This window comes from Mustela erminea, chromosome 10 (genome assembly GCF_009829155.1).
Source record: "Mustela erminea isolate mMusErm1 chromosome 10, mMusErm1.Pri, whole genome shotgun sequence".
In the NCBI taxonomy this organism is placed as follows: domain Eukaryota; kingdom Metazoa; phylum Chordata; class Mammalia; order Carnivora; family Mustelidae; genus Mustela; species Mustela erminea.
Genome location: NC_045623.1, coordinates 7,493,054 through 7,511,173, shown reverse-complemented (window position 1 = coordinate 7,511,173; position 18,120 = coordinate 7,493,054). Strand labels below are relative to the sequence as shown.

The following is an 18,120-nucleotide window of genomic DNA, read 5'->3' as shown; positions in this document are numbered from 1 at the left end:
TAATCTGGTGAGGCCCATCTCAAGAAGGAAAACTTAACTAAAGAACATTAAGTAATTTATGAGATGACTGGAAAAACAAGTTAAACTCAAATCTTGGTTTTCATAATTCATCACGTTGCCTTCTTTTGGCTTCATAATCATGGAGCCACAGATTTTCCAAAGCTTGAAGGAACATTAATGGGTCAATCAGTCCCACCCTTCCTCCACCCATTTTATTAAAGAAAATAAATCCGGGGAGATTGACTTGTCCTGCCACAGAACTAGCAAGTGGCAGACAAATCTCTTGAACTTCGATTTCTTAATTTCAGGTCTAGTGCTCTTTTCCAATACACCAGTTCCCACACAAAATCCGAACACCTATGCATTTTAACCACGAATATGCGAGGATGACAATAAATCATCTGATAACCACTGAATCTCAATTTTCTTCACAGGTCCCTGAAGATACGTCCCAAGAGATGTACAACAAAGTGCCCACCACCAAGATCGTACTTGTAAGACATTTAGTAAATGTCTGAATGAGTGAAGTAAGTATCTGAATGAGTGAAAGGTGATATATATATATATATATATATAACCAGATATATAAGTATATATATATATCACCTTTCACTCATTCAGATACTTCACTCATTCAGACATTTACTAAATGTCTGAAAAAATATATATATATATTATATATATTTCCCTCCTCCCCCAAGAGGGTAAAATTGGAAATACTGACGGGGTGGGTTGAAGCTGGTGTTCATGCTCTCAGCACGACAGGGTAACGAAAACAGCAACTTTGGCCACTAATAATTTCCTTACAGAGCCTGCTCCATGCAGGTCTGCCTTGGGGAATGAGGAACCCGAGAGGAAGACGCATGGACACGTAACACTGATAGGCCGCCCTGCCAGAACGAAGATGTCAAGTGGGCGCTCCGACTTAAACCACCCAATTCCTAACAAAACCTCCTCTAATTTCTCCACTGGCCCCTCAGTAAGAAGGGTGAAATAGTAATGGGACCGTGAGAAGGCGGGCAGCTGGGGAAAGACCCGCCTTCTGGTCTGTGAACTTCACAGAGGACCAGGCTTCCCGCGTTGCCCGGCAACAGCGGAACAGGGAAAGAGGCAGAGGCCAAGCCGGCTAGCGGACGCGCGCTCCTGCCCTCCACGGCCGGTGACGTCATCGCGCATCCGTGCGACGTCGCCGCGTTCCAAGTAGGAAGGCAGTCTTCGGAGAGTGGACCTTAGGAGAAAAGCGGCTCGGTATTCTCCAGAGGAAACGCGGGGAGAGAAACCAGTGGAGGGAGGGGAGACAAGAAGGACCTAGTCGAATGGGAAGCTGGCGGGAGAAAGGCCAGCTATGGTTACCTGGGGAGTCTGAGCAGCTTCGGGTCCTTTATGAAGTGCCCGGATGCAGCTCCAGCACCCACGCGCCTTCCACATTGAGCGCATCGCCATCTTGAGAGGGGAGGAGCCGTAGTGACTTGAGTGACGTCTGCCCAGAGAGCCAGTCCCAGAGTTGCGGCTGTTTGGCTTGCTGCGTAAGCGCCCGGGTCTTCCGGGCGTACTGGAGTCCGGTCTTTGCCCAGCAGGTGGGGACAGGAACGGGGTGGGGCTTGGCTTTTAGTGTTTGCCCTGGAGACCTGGTCTTGGTGCAGGCTTCCTGGTGGGAGAATGTCTTTCGGGGATTTTAGTAGCAGCATTTCAGATTGAAAGTCAAATAAATTGCCTTTGGGCTTCTAGCCCTGCAGAGGCAGCTTTTAAGAAGTGTCTCTACGAATGTGGCCTACCCAGTGCGGTTAGAGTGCATTAAGTGGTCCTATGAGACTTATGTGGCCTCATTGATGCATTCAGTCTACAAATCTTTGTTAAACCCATCTACAAACCTTTGTTAAACCCTACCATCTGCTGGCTACTGAAGGTGCAAAACACCTATCTTACATGGCCTAGTGCATAGCAGGCAAATAAACAACGCACTGTTTCAAGTGTTATAGAAGCAAACCCCAAGACTGGGGAAGAGGGATAGTTAAAATTGTGGCGCTTAAGCCTGGTCCAGGGAGGGTTTCAGAAGGTGATACCTGATGGAAGAAATTGTTTGCATTTTGGGTTAAATTATGAGAAGAATCCACACTGCATTCCTGCTTCTGCTCATGCCCTCAAAAAGCTCCCAGACAGAAAAGAACCTATCAATAAACATGTAGCAAGAAGAGATTAGTCAGAGTTCCTTTATGTGTTTTCTTGTATTTATCTATTGAACAAATACTGAAAATTACCACATTTCCACAGGGAGAGGTACAAGATAAATGGAATAAGGGTGCCCATACTCTTAAAGCAACTGAAATCTTAACAGGTTAAGACAAAGTTTGTGAATTAAAACCATACATTAAAAAAAGAAAAAAAAACCATACATTAAGATCTCTTAAGAGTGGTATGAAGTACTGGTGAAATTTAAGAGCAATTGGTGTAATGTAGAAATAAGCAGGGAAGGAATTGGAATGATGAAGGCCAAAAAAACAAAAACCCTTAGAAAATCAAGTGTTATTCTTAAAGCAGTTGAGTTTGGTTTTGTCTCATAAATTTGAGATGTGTGCCTTAGTTCCGAATGTGATGACTATTAAATAGGTCAGGAGGTCAGGAGAGAGAGCCAAACTACAAAACGGATGGTAATTAAAAGTATGGAACTCTTTGAGACCACCAGGTAGAATCTGTGGAATAGAAGTGCTCAGATGATGGAAATTAGAAGTAGTCAAAAGATATTTACAACCCCAAAAATGTGGTGTTACTGAAACTGAGCTAAGAGGCTTGCCAGTGAAAGGGATGATTGATCATTATAAAGATGCACAGTATCCCTTGTAAACATTCAGTTTTATAAATGCCTAAGCATTAAAATACTGTTTTTTACAGATATGTTATTAATTAAATTAAATGACCCTAGGAATTAGTAAGGTTAGACTTCTGACATGTTCAGCCATCTGGATTAGAAGATAAAACCTAGCAATAAAAGGAGGGTTACAGCAGAAAGCTGTCACAGGCCTGCCCACTTTATTTCCTCGAGCAGTAATTTCAGTCTTTTATCTGCAAAGACTCAACGTGACTGATAATATTTCCATGGGAGATACTTCCAAGGCATATTCCCATTGAAGAGGGTATATCTGAACACAAATGGAACAACTTCAATATCTATTTTTTTAAAGTACTTGAAACTTAGAGTAATAAATCAACTAAGCATAGAGTAATAAATTGTTTCCCATCACAGTAGTGACTTGATGACTCTTGAGTGTCACTCAGCCAGCCAGGTTGCTCCTTGAACAAGGACTAGGTTTTGTATTTTTTATATTTCTCCCGGCACCTAGTATAATACTTTGCACAGAGCGGGCACATATTTTAAATCTAAATTTTACTTCGACAAAGTATGTAACTAATTTTCAGAGGTTGGTATGTTTTTAATGGCCAGGAGGGAAAGCTGACAGTAGAAAAGACACTAGTCTTAATTTAAAGCAAAGCTAGTTTCGTCTGCTTTTGTTCTCTTACAACCGCATTCTGAAACCTTTTGGCATTGGGAAAGTAGCATGAAAAAGCTCAACATTGTGTAAGGTCACCATTTTCTGCTCCTCTAAGAAGTGCACTAGTCAACATATTTTAATGAGAATTTTAAATTTTAATGAGTCTCAAAGTATCTAATTTTGTTTCTCCAATTCTAAGTGTCACGTTGGTATTAGATATTGATCAAAATTAATCCTGCATCTTCAGGAAAATTATTATTCAGTGTATCTTTTAATGAAAAATTGTATAATACAATTTTGAAATGTTTGCATACAAAGTGATTAACATTTTACAAGCTTGCATAATGCAGGAATAGTTCGGTTACATGAGAAGTTCACTTGTGGAATAGTTCATTGTCCAACAGTGTTTTTAAATGAAGCATCACTGTATTTACTGGCACTATTTCACCACTGCTATTATTTTGGTTTGTTGGTAAGCCAACGAACTTTAGTAAAATGATATATAAATGTTGTACTCAAAGCAGACTTTAGATACAGTTAAAAACTTGTATAGTCCTATACTTTTGGCATACACTGTATGTCTACAGATGTTTGTGCCTACAACTTTGAAAACTTGTTTAAAATTTGATTTCTCATCAACATTTTTATTTTATAATAAGTTCTGGTAATTCTGCTCTTTCCTTAACAGTCCCTGCAAATCTCGTCTTGCTTGAAACAATAGATTAAAACCAGACTGGCAGTTGGGGAACGCTTTCTATTGCAACCATGTGTGTCAGAAGAAAGGATTAGGTTTCCTTGTCCAAGAACATCAAGGGGAACCTCCACCTCTGCAGACACACCTTTATTCCTCGGTAATGGAGAGTTTATATCTAGTTAGATTTAAATGGGATAAGGAAAGAGTTTAAATCCACTCTTAGCTCTAGTAGTGTAATCAGCCCTCCAGTCTCAAAGTATCTAATTTTGTTTCTCTAATTTAATTCTAAGTGTCAGGTTGGTATTAGATGCTGATCAAGGTAATGGAGAGTTGCCCTACATATTTATTCACTTAAGGAAGAATTTTGCAGACTGCAAAGACTAGATGGCATCTATGTTCAAAACTTACTTAAAGCACAACCCATTCACCTCTGACCTTTCCTTTATATTAAATACGTTTTTCAAATATGGAGGAGGAGATTCCATAGTGGAGGTAAACCTTGCTCTTCATAAGTTGGGGTAGGGCCATGCCATCTTGTGTTGGACTCAGATTCTAAGGACCTAAATCAAAGTGAGACAGAGTCCACCTTTCTGTGAGATCACTTCTGAGTGTCACCGAAGTATGCGGGAAACTGTAACAATGACTGGGAGATTGCCTTCCCCCCACCACCATCTTTGGCTTAATTCTAGTTCTGCCCCTCGTTTCATAGCGATGAAAGTAATCCAAAGATACTAAGTACCTTGACAAAAATCACACAATGAATAAGAGTAGGATAGAAAGAACCACAATCTTCAGACAAGGTGTCTACATTAAGTGACATCAGTATAAAGTGAAGTAGTTAAGGCTAGGGCTGATCCAAAGGCAAGGTTTCACCTAAAGACACATATTTGTGTCAGGTGTCCAAGTCGAGGCAACTAAATGATTTTTAAAGGGTTGATGTACTCATCTCTGACCCCTAACATTAAAAGTTGCTGTCTTTCCCTAGCAGTCTGTGGTGAAGTGCATATTATACCATCTTCTTTGTGTAAGGATAATAAGCGGGGGCCTATCTCGTCTTTGGGAGAATGGCTTAGGAGGCCTAAGGGAGACTTTACTATCACTTTCCTGGAAGATGCCATCTAGCAAAATTAAAGAAGTGGCTATGTGATGTGGGTAGCAAAATAGAATTTTTCTCAGAGCACCTTTCCCTTAAAATTAAGAGCCAAGGCATAGTTTCTTCCAGATTCAACTCTTTTTTTTTTTTTTTTTTACCTTAAGAACCATCTTTCCCACTTCACAACTGGGACTGGGGAAAGGTGGCAAGGGTGGAAAGAGAGCAGACATAAGTGGATAATTTGCATGTGCTGATCTTCAGAGAAATGACTCCATTACTAGTAGAATCCTTAGTGTGGGATGCCAGGAAGAGCACTGATTATATGGGGATGGTGCAGGCCCTGGAACTTTTGTTCATACTTAATCTTTTCTCTATATACGTTTTTTAAACTGCTGTTTCCACATCAGAGTACAGCTCTTCAAAGAAGACAGAGAATTGCTCCTGTAAATATGGATCCAGAATGGGGAAAACAATTTTCTAGAAATGTAGGAGACTACTTTCAGTATTTTCTATTCCCATTGTTCACCCTCAGTCTTAAGATACATGTTCCATGGAAGAAATGGAGCTTAGAAATCAGCAAATTAAAGTTTTGGAAGAGCATTTTACTTTGTTCTCTCTCTTTGCATGCCGTATCTGTCCCAGAAGGTACGGCCCTGAAGACAAAACCTATATGTTACCAGAACACTCATTCTATATTAAAATCACCCTTTGCTCCCAGCTACTTCATAATGGGTGAATAGGCTTCCCACTTCTGAGTCTATGTTTTACAAAAAGAACTAGGTCTCAACAGAGTTTCTTGGAGTGTTTTTTAAATAGGCTCCTTTCTATTTTGTCTAGTAATCAAACTCCATTAGATCCTTTCCCATATTCTATCTCTGTGGTGTGATGCTAGGAACAACTGAAAGTGAGACACCATGGTTAGATCGTGATCTTTCTTAAAAAGCAACATGAAAAGATCATCTTGATCTACCTGAAGCAGGGAGAGTGTTAAACCTCACTGCCTCAGTCAAATCCCATCTTAACCAGTTAGATCTGGAAAAGTTAGATTTTTCCAAAATCCACTGACAGTTGCAATCAGCTGTCATTTTCTTTACTTTTTGTCCTTAATAAGTAGAAGTGAGCATGAACTCGGAGAAAATTTGTATGCTGACCCCATTACTGATCTCAGTGAACCATTTAACCTTCATGTGCCTCTTTTTTCATATCTGTAAAGTGAGTAAAAATAGGATGGATACAAAGAAAATGAAAACACTAATTTGAAAAGATCTTCTGTACCCCTATGTTTATTATAGTATTATTTATAATAGTCAAGATATGGAAGCAACGTGTCACCTGGTAGACAAGTGATTAAGGAAGATCTCTCACACACACGTGTGCATGCCTGTGTGTGCACACACACAGAATATTATGCAGCCATGAAAAGGATAAGATCATGCCATTTGAGACAGCATGGATGGAACTAAGGAGGTATTGTGCTAAGTGAAATAAGTCAGACTGGGAAAGACAAATACCATATGATTTCTCTCATGTAGAATCTAAAAAAGCAAATGAGTAAAGAAAAAAAATAATCAGATCTATAAATACTTAACTACAGCTACTCTCCACCAGATAAAATGGGCCCTACTTGTCATCCTGTCACAGCCAGGTTAGATTTATGAAAAACGGAATATTAAACTTTTCTCACTTAACTGTGGCCATGAGATGGCTTTCCACATATCTTTTTTTTTTTTTTTTTTTTTTAAGAGAGCATGCATGTGCGAGTGTGGGGAAGGGCAGCAGGAGAGGGGGAATCATAAGCAGGCTCCATGCTCAGTGTGGAGCCTGACATGGGGCTTGATCTCACACTCTGAGATCATGACCTGAACCAGAATCAAGAGATCAAGAGTTGGATGCTTAACTGACTGAGCCACCCAGGTGCCCCCTCCACATAGCTTTTCAAAGAGTAAAACAAGAAAGGGTATCTGACCCACTTTCATTTTTTCTAGCTGTCTTAGGTGGCAGTTCACATAGTTCCCAATCATTTGCTTTTGTTATTTCTCAGAAATATATTCATTATTTTGTAATTGACATTCACAGTGATTTATATGACTGAAGAGCTGCTAACCCAAGAGTTCTCGAAGAGGGTTATCTAGCAGGTGCTGTGATCTTAGGAGAGGAAGGTAGCCAATAGCCACCCATAGCCTGGCAGGTGTGGGGAATGAGATGACAGGGGTGACGGCATGGGGTGATAGCCCTGCCTCCCTCTCCTCTCATTCTCTGAGCTGATCTTTTGGTTCCTCCCATTTGCTGAATCTTGGGTCAAAGGAACATGATTTATCCGGTCCATAAAAGTCAGTCCCTGTACCCTATCCCCCATCTCCCAGAAGCCCAAAATAGGCTAAAAAATGGTAACGGTGGATCTGGAAGGCCAAATGGAAATACTCACTACAGAGCTACTATCCACCCACAGAACGAGAAATACAACTCTGAAAAAACTAGATCTTATTAAGATAACTTTCTAACCAGACATTGCATTTGAAGGTAAGGCTATGTTTTCATCTCTGACCTATCAGACTACTTGGGATGTCAGAGGGGCCTCAGTAAATATTGGCAGATTGATTAAATGGACAAATGAACACATGTGAGGAAGAAGAGGGAGGTGTGCAGTGGGATATTTTAAAGATAATGCAGGGAATTGGGGGGGAAATTTAAAGCCTAGAATAAGCCCTGGAAGCATTTTAAAAATCTCTGATATATGTCTGCTTTCTTGTGGTTTGCTTTTTCCACTAAAAAGCAGAATGCATAAAATATTCTGATTAGTTGAGGGTGATTACTTAGGTTCCAACTAATGTTTTATATATAAATCTAAATTACTGCTTTTCCTCCATTCTGCTTCTCTTTCTGTTCTGTCAAATCCCTGTGGGAGGGAGAAACATTCCTGTGGTGGGTAAAATAATTTCTATGGAAATTATTCAAAATGCAATTTCTGTAAACACTATGTGAAGATATGATTTATTTCTGGATTCAGCCCTTGTGCTTGCATCATCTCACTATTTATCATCAGGCTCTCTGTTTGCCAGCATCTCTTAAGGATCTGTCCGTATCAGTTCTGCATCTAAGCTGATGAACTTCCATCAGGAGGGTTAAAGCATTGGGAAACAAGAGAGAAGAAATTGTGTTCCAGTAGGCAATGGGTGTACTGAAAAGAACACTGGATTTTATACCGAGTTCTGACCCTGCTAAAACAAGCAAGGTGATATTGGAAAGTCCTTAACCTCTCAGGCTGCTTTTTACCCGGAAAAAAAAATTGTGAGTGGTTGAACCAGCTAATTCTCAAGGTTTCTTCCAGCCCTTAACCCAATAAGCTTATGCTAACACAGGGATCTCATTTTTAACCAAGGCTCTCCTGGTACTTTGGCTGATAGAATGAAATATGCTCCCATTTTGACAGATGACCCAGCTGGGACCTCATGATTTCTTACCTATTAATTATTATGTTATTAAAATTAATCATGCCACTACCACTAATTATTATAACTATTAATTATTATCCTGCACTGTTCATGTGTGGAACACCTAGAAACTGTCTTGGATAACCTGTTGGATGAATTGAGCCAAAATGTGACTAACTTGAAGAACATGTTGTTAGGAAATCATTTTGAGAGTAAATTCAAAGGAAAGGTGAAATAATGGGTCTTCTAATATGATGTGCATCTCTGGGGTGGGGCAGGTTGGCAGCTAGTGCCCGGGGAGAGAGCCTGGAGGTGGAGCAAGAGCTGGAGGAGAGGGGGAACCAGTTACTCTCAAGTTCACCCGGTCAAGGCACCATTACTCTGTTCACACTATTTACTCATTTACCACTTGCTTACTGCAGGCTCCTAGTACTAAAGGACCAAAAAGGCAATCTTGTGTTACCGTAGGCACCACATACAATACTTCTTACAGTTACAACCTGTATCACCTTCTTTTCTTGGCTAGGGTTTCCTAGTTCCCACTCTGAAAACTTAAGAGACAGAAGGACCTGGAAAGCTGGCATTCCTTCCTTCCTCCCACCCATCTCCCATCCTTCCTTCTTCTTTCCCATACTTCATCAACCACCTACTATTAACCTGAAACTATACTGTACTGGGATCCACGGAGGAGAAAGATGAGGATCCCACCTTGGGGATGCTGAGTACTGCAGGGAAGATTTGTCAACTTGTTAAAATACAACAGGGTAGATGCCGTTCTAAAGAATACACGTGGTAGTGGGAACTCAAGTCTCCCATTTAAAGAAAACATGAGTGGGCTCCTGGGTGGCTCAGTGGGTTAAAGCCTCTGCCTTTGGCTCAGGTCATGATCCCATGATCCCAGGGGATGGAGCCCCGCGTCGGGCTCTCTGCTCAGCCTGCTTCCCTTCCTCTCTCTCTCTCTGCCTGCCTCTCTGCCTACTTATGGTCTCTGTCTGTCAGATAAATAAATAAAATCTTAAAAGAAAAAGGAAACATGAGCAACTAGGTGACTTAGTGTGAGTCCACAGGGTCACTTACAGAACAGGGATGCACTTCTTAGGGCCTGTTTGCCGGTCAACACGTTGCACAGCTCCTACACCAGCCCTGGTTACACTTAGCAATTACCTTGTCACTGTCAGTTTCCCCCGCAGTAAGAGCAAGACGTCCATGCCAAGGGCACAGAAGTTCACATGCAGTAGGGACTGCCTTCTCCTTATTCTTCTCATCCTAGAATTGCTTGGGGATCAAGGAAGGAAGGAAAAAGGGTCTCTACACCGACCTTTACTGTGTTAAGAAGATCCCACTCCACACCTTTTGTTAGAATATTAAGGCCTCATTTCCTAGAACACTGCGCTTAGCTCTCATAGATTCTTAGACCTTTCCAGTTGTCTGACATTTAACACTGTGAGGCAGTGGGCTGCAGTGGGGTGGGGAGATACAATGCTTACAACATATAAACACGGACTCTTGAGGGCTTGACATTCTTTTATGTCCACATAAGCAAATACTTTTTGGGGTCTATCCTGTACCAGGCCCCAAGCTAGGGGCCAAGTATACAATGCTGAAAATGATGATCTCTGCACTCTTCAAAATCCCAGTTTAATGAGGGAAATGACAAGCAACAAAAGCATTTCAGGGAAAACGTCTTTGTATAAAGACTTTTTCATTTTGTTTGACTCCGACTTCAGGGGCAGTCCTGGCTCTTCCCCTTGCTCTTTGTATGGACTTGGCCAGGCTTTTGAATGTCCTGGGCCCCTGTTCCCTCATCTGGAGATGGCAAAGGAAAACAAATTCCCTGAGTGCGCTTACAGCTCTGAGGTGAGAACTGAGCGGTTCCTGAAGGAGGGACTGAATGGAATTTCGAATTGGAAGGAGGACCAGGGTGCCCTTAGGAGGGGTAGCTGCAAAGGAAGCATGGCTGTGCACCTGAATGAGGCATCCTGACAGAGGAAGTTGAAGAGAATAAGCTGTGAACACCTCTCTGCCTGCTTCCTCCTTTAAATTAGCTCCTAATTAGCAGCTGGAACAACCCATTAAAATGTATGTCAGATTATGGTCACCCACTCTCCTCAAAACCCTCCAGTGGCTTTACGTGTCATTTGGAAAAAATCCCAAGTCCTTACCAAGGCCTGTAAGGCCCAAATGGTCTGCATTCTCCAACCCAGCCTCCCTTTCTGGCCTCTTCCCCCACTGCCTCCCTCTTACCTAACTCTGCCTGGGACATACGGGTCTCCTGACCAGTCCTCAACCCTTGTTACCATCTGACATCTTCTACTTAATTTATTTGCTCCTCCTCTAGAAATGTAACCATCACAACAGCAGAGAATTTTGTCTGTTTTATTCTGTATCTCTAAATCTTAGAATGGTGGATTGTTAGTAACATATTTATTGAGTGAGTTTCCCCAATTTACAGATAAGGAAGTTAAGATCCAAAGAAGGAAAGTGAGCGAGGTCAAACTACACTCCAGAAGGAGAGTTCAGACTCCTGAGTACTTGACCTTCTCTCTCTCTGCCCCGTGGGCTCCATTGTAGACAGAATGATGGGCTCCAGAGATGCCTACATCCCACTGCCCAGAACCATGGCAGAAGGCACTGTGCAGATGTGATGAACTTCAGATCTTGAGATTGGGGAGATGATCCTTCTGATTGTTGAGTTGACTTCTGACATCCTTTCCCTTGGCTTCTTCAACTTGATTAGACTTGTTTGTTTATTGATTTATTAATTCACTTAACCAGTATTGACGGCAAATATTGATATATCCCTTTTTAGCAAAGGAAAAGGGAAGGATGTGAATGGGGAACATTTATATCTCTATGTGATTTGTTTTAAAAGCAGTGGGACGAAGTGTGTGCATATGTTTTACTTTAATTTGAGGATTTCCAGTATTTTTTTTAATTTTAAAAATAGAAACAAATATTTTCTGAGAGTTACTCTGAACCAGGCATTACAGTAGACACCGGACATAAATGAAAATTCCTGAACGACACACACTTAGAGCTCAAGAGGGGTGACAAGCGAACAGAGGATTGCCCTACAGAAAGCAAGTGCCAGCAGCGGGCAGTCAGGGCTTTGATGGAGCCCCAGAGGGAGCATCTAACCTTGCCTGGAGGACAGCCTCGGTGGGGGGTAGGGGGTGCGTAGGGGAGAGCAAGTAGAGAATCCCAAAACTAACATCTCAGTTGAGTGGTCCAGTTGTTACCAAGGTTTGGGCCCTGTGGCCTTGTCTGTGTCCGGCCCATGCCTATTTTGTTAAACAGAGCCAGCCATTCTGTCAATGCCCTATCCCCCAGTCCTGGTGTCCACGCCTGGTCCCTTCTGTGTCCCATGCCCTGGCATGACACAGCATTTTCAGACCTTTCCCAGGAATCTATTTAGAGCCAATATCCTGTGCAGCTCACGAGGAGTCAAGGCCATGATGAGATAAGGGAGGGGCTTATGATGAACACAGACAAAGCCAAGGGATGAATATGCATGCTTTCATCCGCCTTCCCCAGACAGGATGCTTTCACACCACTTTCTATAATTCGAACAGTATGTTTCTCCTTAACATACTGTGAAGATGTGATGGTTATCTATTTCCAAGCCACACAAGACATATTCTTCTCCCAAGATGGGGTTAGCACCCCTCCTGTTGCTCCCTTGGTTGGCACGCTGTGCTCCCATGTATTACAGGGTCTTTCACGCCCTATCCCATCTCCTGACTGTGCTCCATGGACCCCTCAGACCCTTCTAGAGCAGCAACCGGTCTTGCTTGAGACATTGAACATAAAAGAAAATTCCTGAACTACACACACTTAGAGCTAAATAGGGGTGACAAGTGACAAGTGATAAGTGGGACACCCTCAGCACACAGAGTACTTAATAATCGCTTCATTGAACTGAATAGTATATGATGTAGGCACTAGTTTGGGCAAATTTTGAAACATCTGAAGTCACACTCTCATTCGGGAAGGCTGGAAAATGGTTTTCTAATTTAATTGATGATTGCGAAGCAAAAAAAAAAAAAAAAAAGAATGCTCTGGCAATCCTCAAATAAATATTCACCAATAATGTTTCAGCCTGATTTGACAGGCTGAGCAGGGATGCAAGTTGAGTACGTAACAAAAACCATATTTGAGTTGCTCTCTTCCTTGTGGTTGTATAGGAGAAAGAGCACAGGAGAGACGAGGGAAAAATGCTTTGAAAACTCTGAAGTGGGTTGCAGATGTTAGGTTTGCTTTCCCACAGCTGCAGCAGAATCTGCCCCTGTGCTCAGTCATTAGCTGATTCAGTGCACATCAGTGGACATCACTGGATGGGACTCAGGAATGGTAAGGAGGAGCGGTGACTTGTTGCCTACAGCATTCAGCTGTCCTGGGCCTAGCCAGGGTACAGATGGCTTTCCACGTCTGGAATTGCTAAAGGTTGGTGACGGAAGGACTTGGGCCCTGCTTTCACTTAATCAGTGATACAGTTTCCAGAAATCTTGGCCCAGTAACACTGTTCAAGTACCTACTTAAGGAAGTCAACTGCTGATTGATTTTTTTTTTTTTAATGCAAACCAAACAAGTGACAGTGACACATTCTGGTACCATTTCATACCATTCCTGACTTCTCAGAAGCAGTCAACACCAGTTGCCTTTTCTGGCAGGGGTCAGCTAGCCCAAGGAGCTTGCAGTTCTCCAGAGGAATTGCAAAATACTCCTAAATATTCTAAAAATGAAATTAAATATTCATTTGATTTCAATTTACATATGCCATAGTTCTAGAAGATGTCAGGACTGTGGAAGGACACGGTCAACCATCACATGCAGCAACTCTGAGACACAGCTGTGAATTCTCAGACTACGGTCCTGATGTCCTGCCTTCCAATGCGTCCAACTATACGGGTTAGCCAGTACTTTTCTCCCTGTGTGCCTGGGAAATTTTTGTAGGTCCAGGATAGTCAGATACTATTATTTCATAAAGCTTTCCTTAGTCTAGTCTGCTCTAGTAATTCTAGTAATTCAAGTAAGTATCAGTCAAGTATTCCCCAATAACAAAGTAACTAAGTATCTACATTTTCCGATTGAAATGCAGTTTTGGTATGAGGACACTGTTTCCTGGTCTCCAGGATTTAGCAAGTAAACGTAACAATTAGGAATGCTAGCTAGCATCATGGTCTGGGAGGGAGAGGGTCTGCACTTCTCCATCCCAAGTGCCTCACTTGGAATTTCTTGCTCTTTTCCTTTTTGCTTAAGCATTCCTTGGTGTGTTGCCTGGGAAGTTAGATGTGTTGTTAGAACATAATGAAGAATTACAGAAGACAAAGCCCAACTCACTTTTCTTTTCCCTACTGGTTCTGCTGTACCTTAGACAAAACTCAACCATTCTCTTTCATGATGTAGAATGGCTATTGCAAAGGAAGGAGGCAGAAAAAAGAAAATGTTCAGGGGACAGTGGGAAACAAATGCATTATGTTTTACTTAACAGGGAACTGTAAGTAGGCGTTATGTCCAAGAACATGAAAATTGCTTATTTAAAATACTTTTTCAATTTTTCTTTTCTTTGTTTTTCTTCTTTTCTCCCCCAGAAGAGCTATAGGAATAAGTTATATATATTTTCTGCTTTTAAAAATTAAGATATAATTGACATTCAGTGTTACATTAGTTTCAGGTACACAGTAGCAGTTCTTTACATTTCTCAGCACTCAAGATAAGTGTACACTTTACCCCTTTTACCTACTTCACCCATCCCCCACCTACCTCCCCTTTGGCAACCACCAGTTTGTTCTCTGTATTTAAAAGTCTATTTAAAAAAAAAAAAAGATTTTATTTATTTATTTGAGAGAGAGAGAGAGAGGGAGGGAGAGTGCACAAGCAGGGGGAGGGGGAGAGGGAGAGGAACAAGCAGACTCCCCACTGAGCAGGAAGTCCATCACAGGGCTTGATTCCAGGACCCTGAGATCATGACCTGAACCGAAGGCGGACAGTTAACTGACTGAGATACCCAGGCACTCCTAAGAGTCTATTTTTTGTTTGTCTCTTTTTCCTTTGTTCATTTGTTTTGTTTATGAAATCTCACATATGTGTGAAATCATATGGTATTTTTCTTTCTCTGACTGACTTATTTCACTTAACATTATACTCTAGGCCTATCCATGTTGTAGCAAATGCCATTCTTTTTATAGCTGAGTAATATTATAATATTTAATTATATATAGATAGATAGATAGATGTATATCTATATACCTGCTGGATGTATATCTATCTATCTATATCTATCTATCCATTTATCTATCTGACATCTTCTTTATCCATTCATCTATGGATGGGCCTTTGGGTTGCTTGTATATCTTGGCTCTTATAAATAATATTGCAATAAACATAGGTTTGCACATATCTTAACCCACTGAGTCACCCAGGTGCCCCTAGGGTTGCACATATCTTTTTGAGTTGGTGTTTTTATTTTCTTTGGGTAAACACCCAGTAGTGGAATTATTGGATCATGTGGTATTTATATTTTTATTTTATATATATATATTTATATTTATATTTATATTTTTAATTTTGGGGGGACTCTTCATACTGTTTTCCACAGTGACTGCACCAATTTACATTCCCATCAACAGTGCATGAGGGTTCCTTTTTCTTCACATCCTCACCAACACTTGTTATTTCTTGTGTCCTTGATTTTTAGCCATTCCAGCAGGTGGGAGGTGATAGCTTATTGTGGTTTTAGTCTACATTTCCCTGATGATCCTGTTGAGCATGTTTTCATGTGTCTGTTGGCCATCTGGATGTCTTCTGGAAAAGTGTCTATTCACGTCCTCTGCTCATTTTAATCAAATTATTCTTTTTGTTGTTGTTGTTGCTGTTGTTGAGTGGTATGAGTTCTCTCTATATTTTGGATATTAACCCCTTATTTTATATGTCATTTTCAAATATCTTCTCCCATTTGAGAGGTTGCCTTTTTGTTTTGTGGATCATTTCCTTCACTTTGTAAAAACTTTTTGTTTGGGTATAATCCCAATAGCTTAATTTTGCTTTTGTTTCCCTTGCCTTAGGAGATTTATCTAGAAAAATGTTTCTATGCCAGATGTCAAAGAAATTACTGCCTATGTTTTCTTCTATGAGTTTTGTGGTTTCAGGTCTCACGTTTAGATCTTTAATCCATTTTGAGTTTATTTTTGTGTATACTGTAAGAAAGTGGCCCAGTTCCATTCTTTTGCATTTTTGAGTTTATTTTTGTGTATACTGTAAGAAAGTGGCCCAGTTCCATTCTTTTGCATTTAGCTGTCCCGTTTTCCTAGCACCATTTGTTGAAAAGACAATATTGTGTATTCCTGCTTCCTTTGTTGTGGATTAATTGACCAAGTAAGTGTGTGTTTATTTCTGGGCTCTCTATTCTGTTTCATTGATCTCTATATCTATTTTTGTTCCAGTATCATTTTAAAAAGAACACATGAACATGCTAATGGAAAAGAAAAATCTAAATGTAAAGGAAAATACAAAACGAAAGTAAATGTTCTGTTTTCCAACCTCCCACCCCAAGTCCCTAGGGCCAAAAGAAACACTGTTAGCCATTGGTTTTGCATCCCTCCTGAAGAAGTCTATGCATATTACAAAAAGGTCACAAACAATCACATGCTGTCTTTCTGTACAGGTCCCACAACTTGATGCTTTTCCCTTATTGTGTCTTAAACATCTTTAATTATCAGTAAAATTTTGTATCTTGGTTTAAAAGAAAATTACAAGTTTGATAGTATTCCATTGAGTGAAAGTATCATTATTTGCTTATATAATCTCTTTTGGATTGTTTTTTTCATCATTACTATTGTAAGCAATACTTCAGTGAACACTTTTATAAATATATACTTGTGCACAAAAGAAAATAAATCTAGTATCTTCAGGGTAAACTTCTAAAAGTGGAATGGCTAATTCTGAGATTACATGCATTTGCATCTTGATAATTATCTCCTAATTTAGCCTCCAACTTGTTAACCAATGTATACACTCAGCAACAACGCATGAGAGTGTGTTTCTCAACTGTTCCCATCCCTGGAAATTTGTTATCTCTGGGTTCAGGGAAATACTTTAACTTTTTACTTTCATAGACATCTGTACTATATCAACAGGATATAAGAGGATGTTTCCTTTTATAATTAAGAAAGATTAAAGAGATTTAGAGCACTTGTTTGTAACTGTTCGGGGAATAAGATTCTACTTGCAAATTATAGCCCAGAAGAGAAGACCATTCATCAAAAGAAGACCACAGGAGGGGGAAGTTAGAAACAGAGCTCTGATAAGAGCACTCACAGAGGGGAAGGGAATACGTCTTACTGGCTACCTACGGGTGAACACTGAGGGAGGTAACGCTATGGTAACAAGATGCAGAAGGCTAGAGATAGCTATAAATCTCTAACAATGTTACTATCTCCCCCATGAGATCATAGCCCTAAAATGAGAATTGATTTTTACAGGATATACCTACAAAGCAGGGACAATGGTCAAGTATTGCCCTTCGTTCGTACAATCTGGACTTCTCATTTTAAATTCTTCTAGAATGAAATGTGCTCAGTTCCTCTTTTTCTCACACAGGCTGGAACACTTGGATCTATGCCCACATGAAGACATTTTCTTTAATACCGCACCCTCAGAATTATAACTGTAGAGAAGTTTTTCTGGGCAGGAATTTTTTGCAAAACAATATCCAGATTCAAGGGGGCGGGGGGAACTTAGTCACAAGAATGTAAAGTCCTGTCTGGTCTGCTACAAAAGATATGTCAATAACATCCAGTATCTCATATGCAATCAGTAAATAGGAAATTAATGTCAGTATTAGATGGAATCTGTGAAACTCAAACATGGTTATCCTGGGCAAGGGCAGCGGGAATAGGAAGAATAAAACTATAACCTTCAGTATGAAAGGAAAAACTTTTAGGGTGCCCATTGCTACGCAGTGGGCAATTATCTTTCCAGATATTTTAAGAAATTTAAAAAATAAGTACTTAATTGCTAATGGTAGTACAGAATTGTATAAACCCAATGAAGTGGAATTTGACAATTCTAGCATTTACTCTTGGTTATGGGCTGAACTGTGTCCCCTCCCAAATTCATTTATGCTCAGTGCCTGAGAAGGTGATTTGTATTTGCAGATAGGACCTCTAAAGAGGTAATTAAGGCAAAATGAAGTTCTATGTGTGCTTCCTATTCCAATCCGACTGGTGTCCTTATAAGAAGGGAGATTTGGACATGGACAATACGCAGTAAAAGAAAAGACCATGTCCGCACACAGCAAGCAGATGACCATCTGCAAGCCACGGGGAGAGGCCTCAGAAGAAATTAAACTTGCTGGCACCTTGGTTTTGGATAGTCTCTAGAACTATGAAAAACTAAATTTCTGTTGTTTAAGCT

The 18,120-nt window shown here is 40.6% G+C and overlaps 1 protein-coding gene and 1 long non-coding RNA gene across 2 annotated transcripts in view; one reads left to right on the top strand and one right to left on the bottom strand.

Moving 5' to 3' along the window:
• Positions 1-1,504, bottom strand: part of WARS2 (tryptophanyl tRNA synthetase 2, mitochondrial) — an 89,873-nt gene extending 88,369 nt beyond the window's left edge. The window contains exon 1 of the mRNA XM_032302036.1: positions 1,354-1,504. Coding sequence (XP_032157927.1) covers positions 1,354-1,443 — 90 coding nt within the window. The 5' untranslated portion in view covers positions 1,444-1,504. The remainder of the gene's footprint in view (positions 1-1,353) is intronic.
• The window catches only part of LOC116567148, a 39,824-nt gene continuing 23,176 nt past the window's right edge, over positions 1,473-18,120 (top strand). Inside the window, exons 1-3 of the long non-coding RNA XR_004276125.1 lie at positions 1,473-1,577; positions 4,177-4,339; positions 5,683-5,718. This is a non-coding gene — a long non-coding RNA (uncharacterized LOC116567148). The remainder of the gene's footprint in view (positions 1,578-4,176; positions 4,340-5,682; positions 5,719-18,120) is intronic.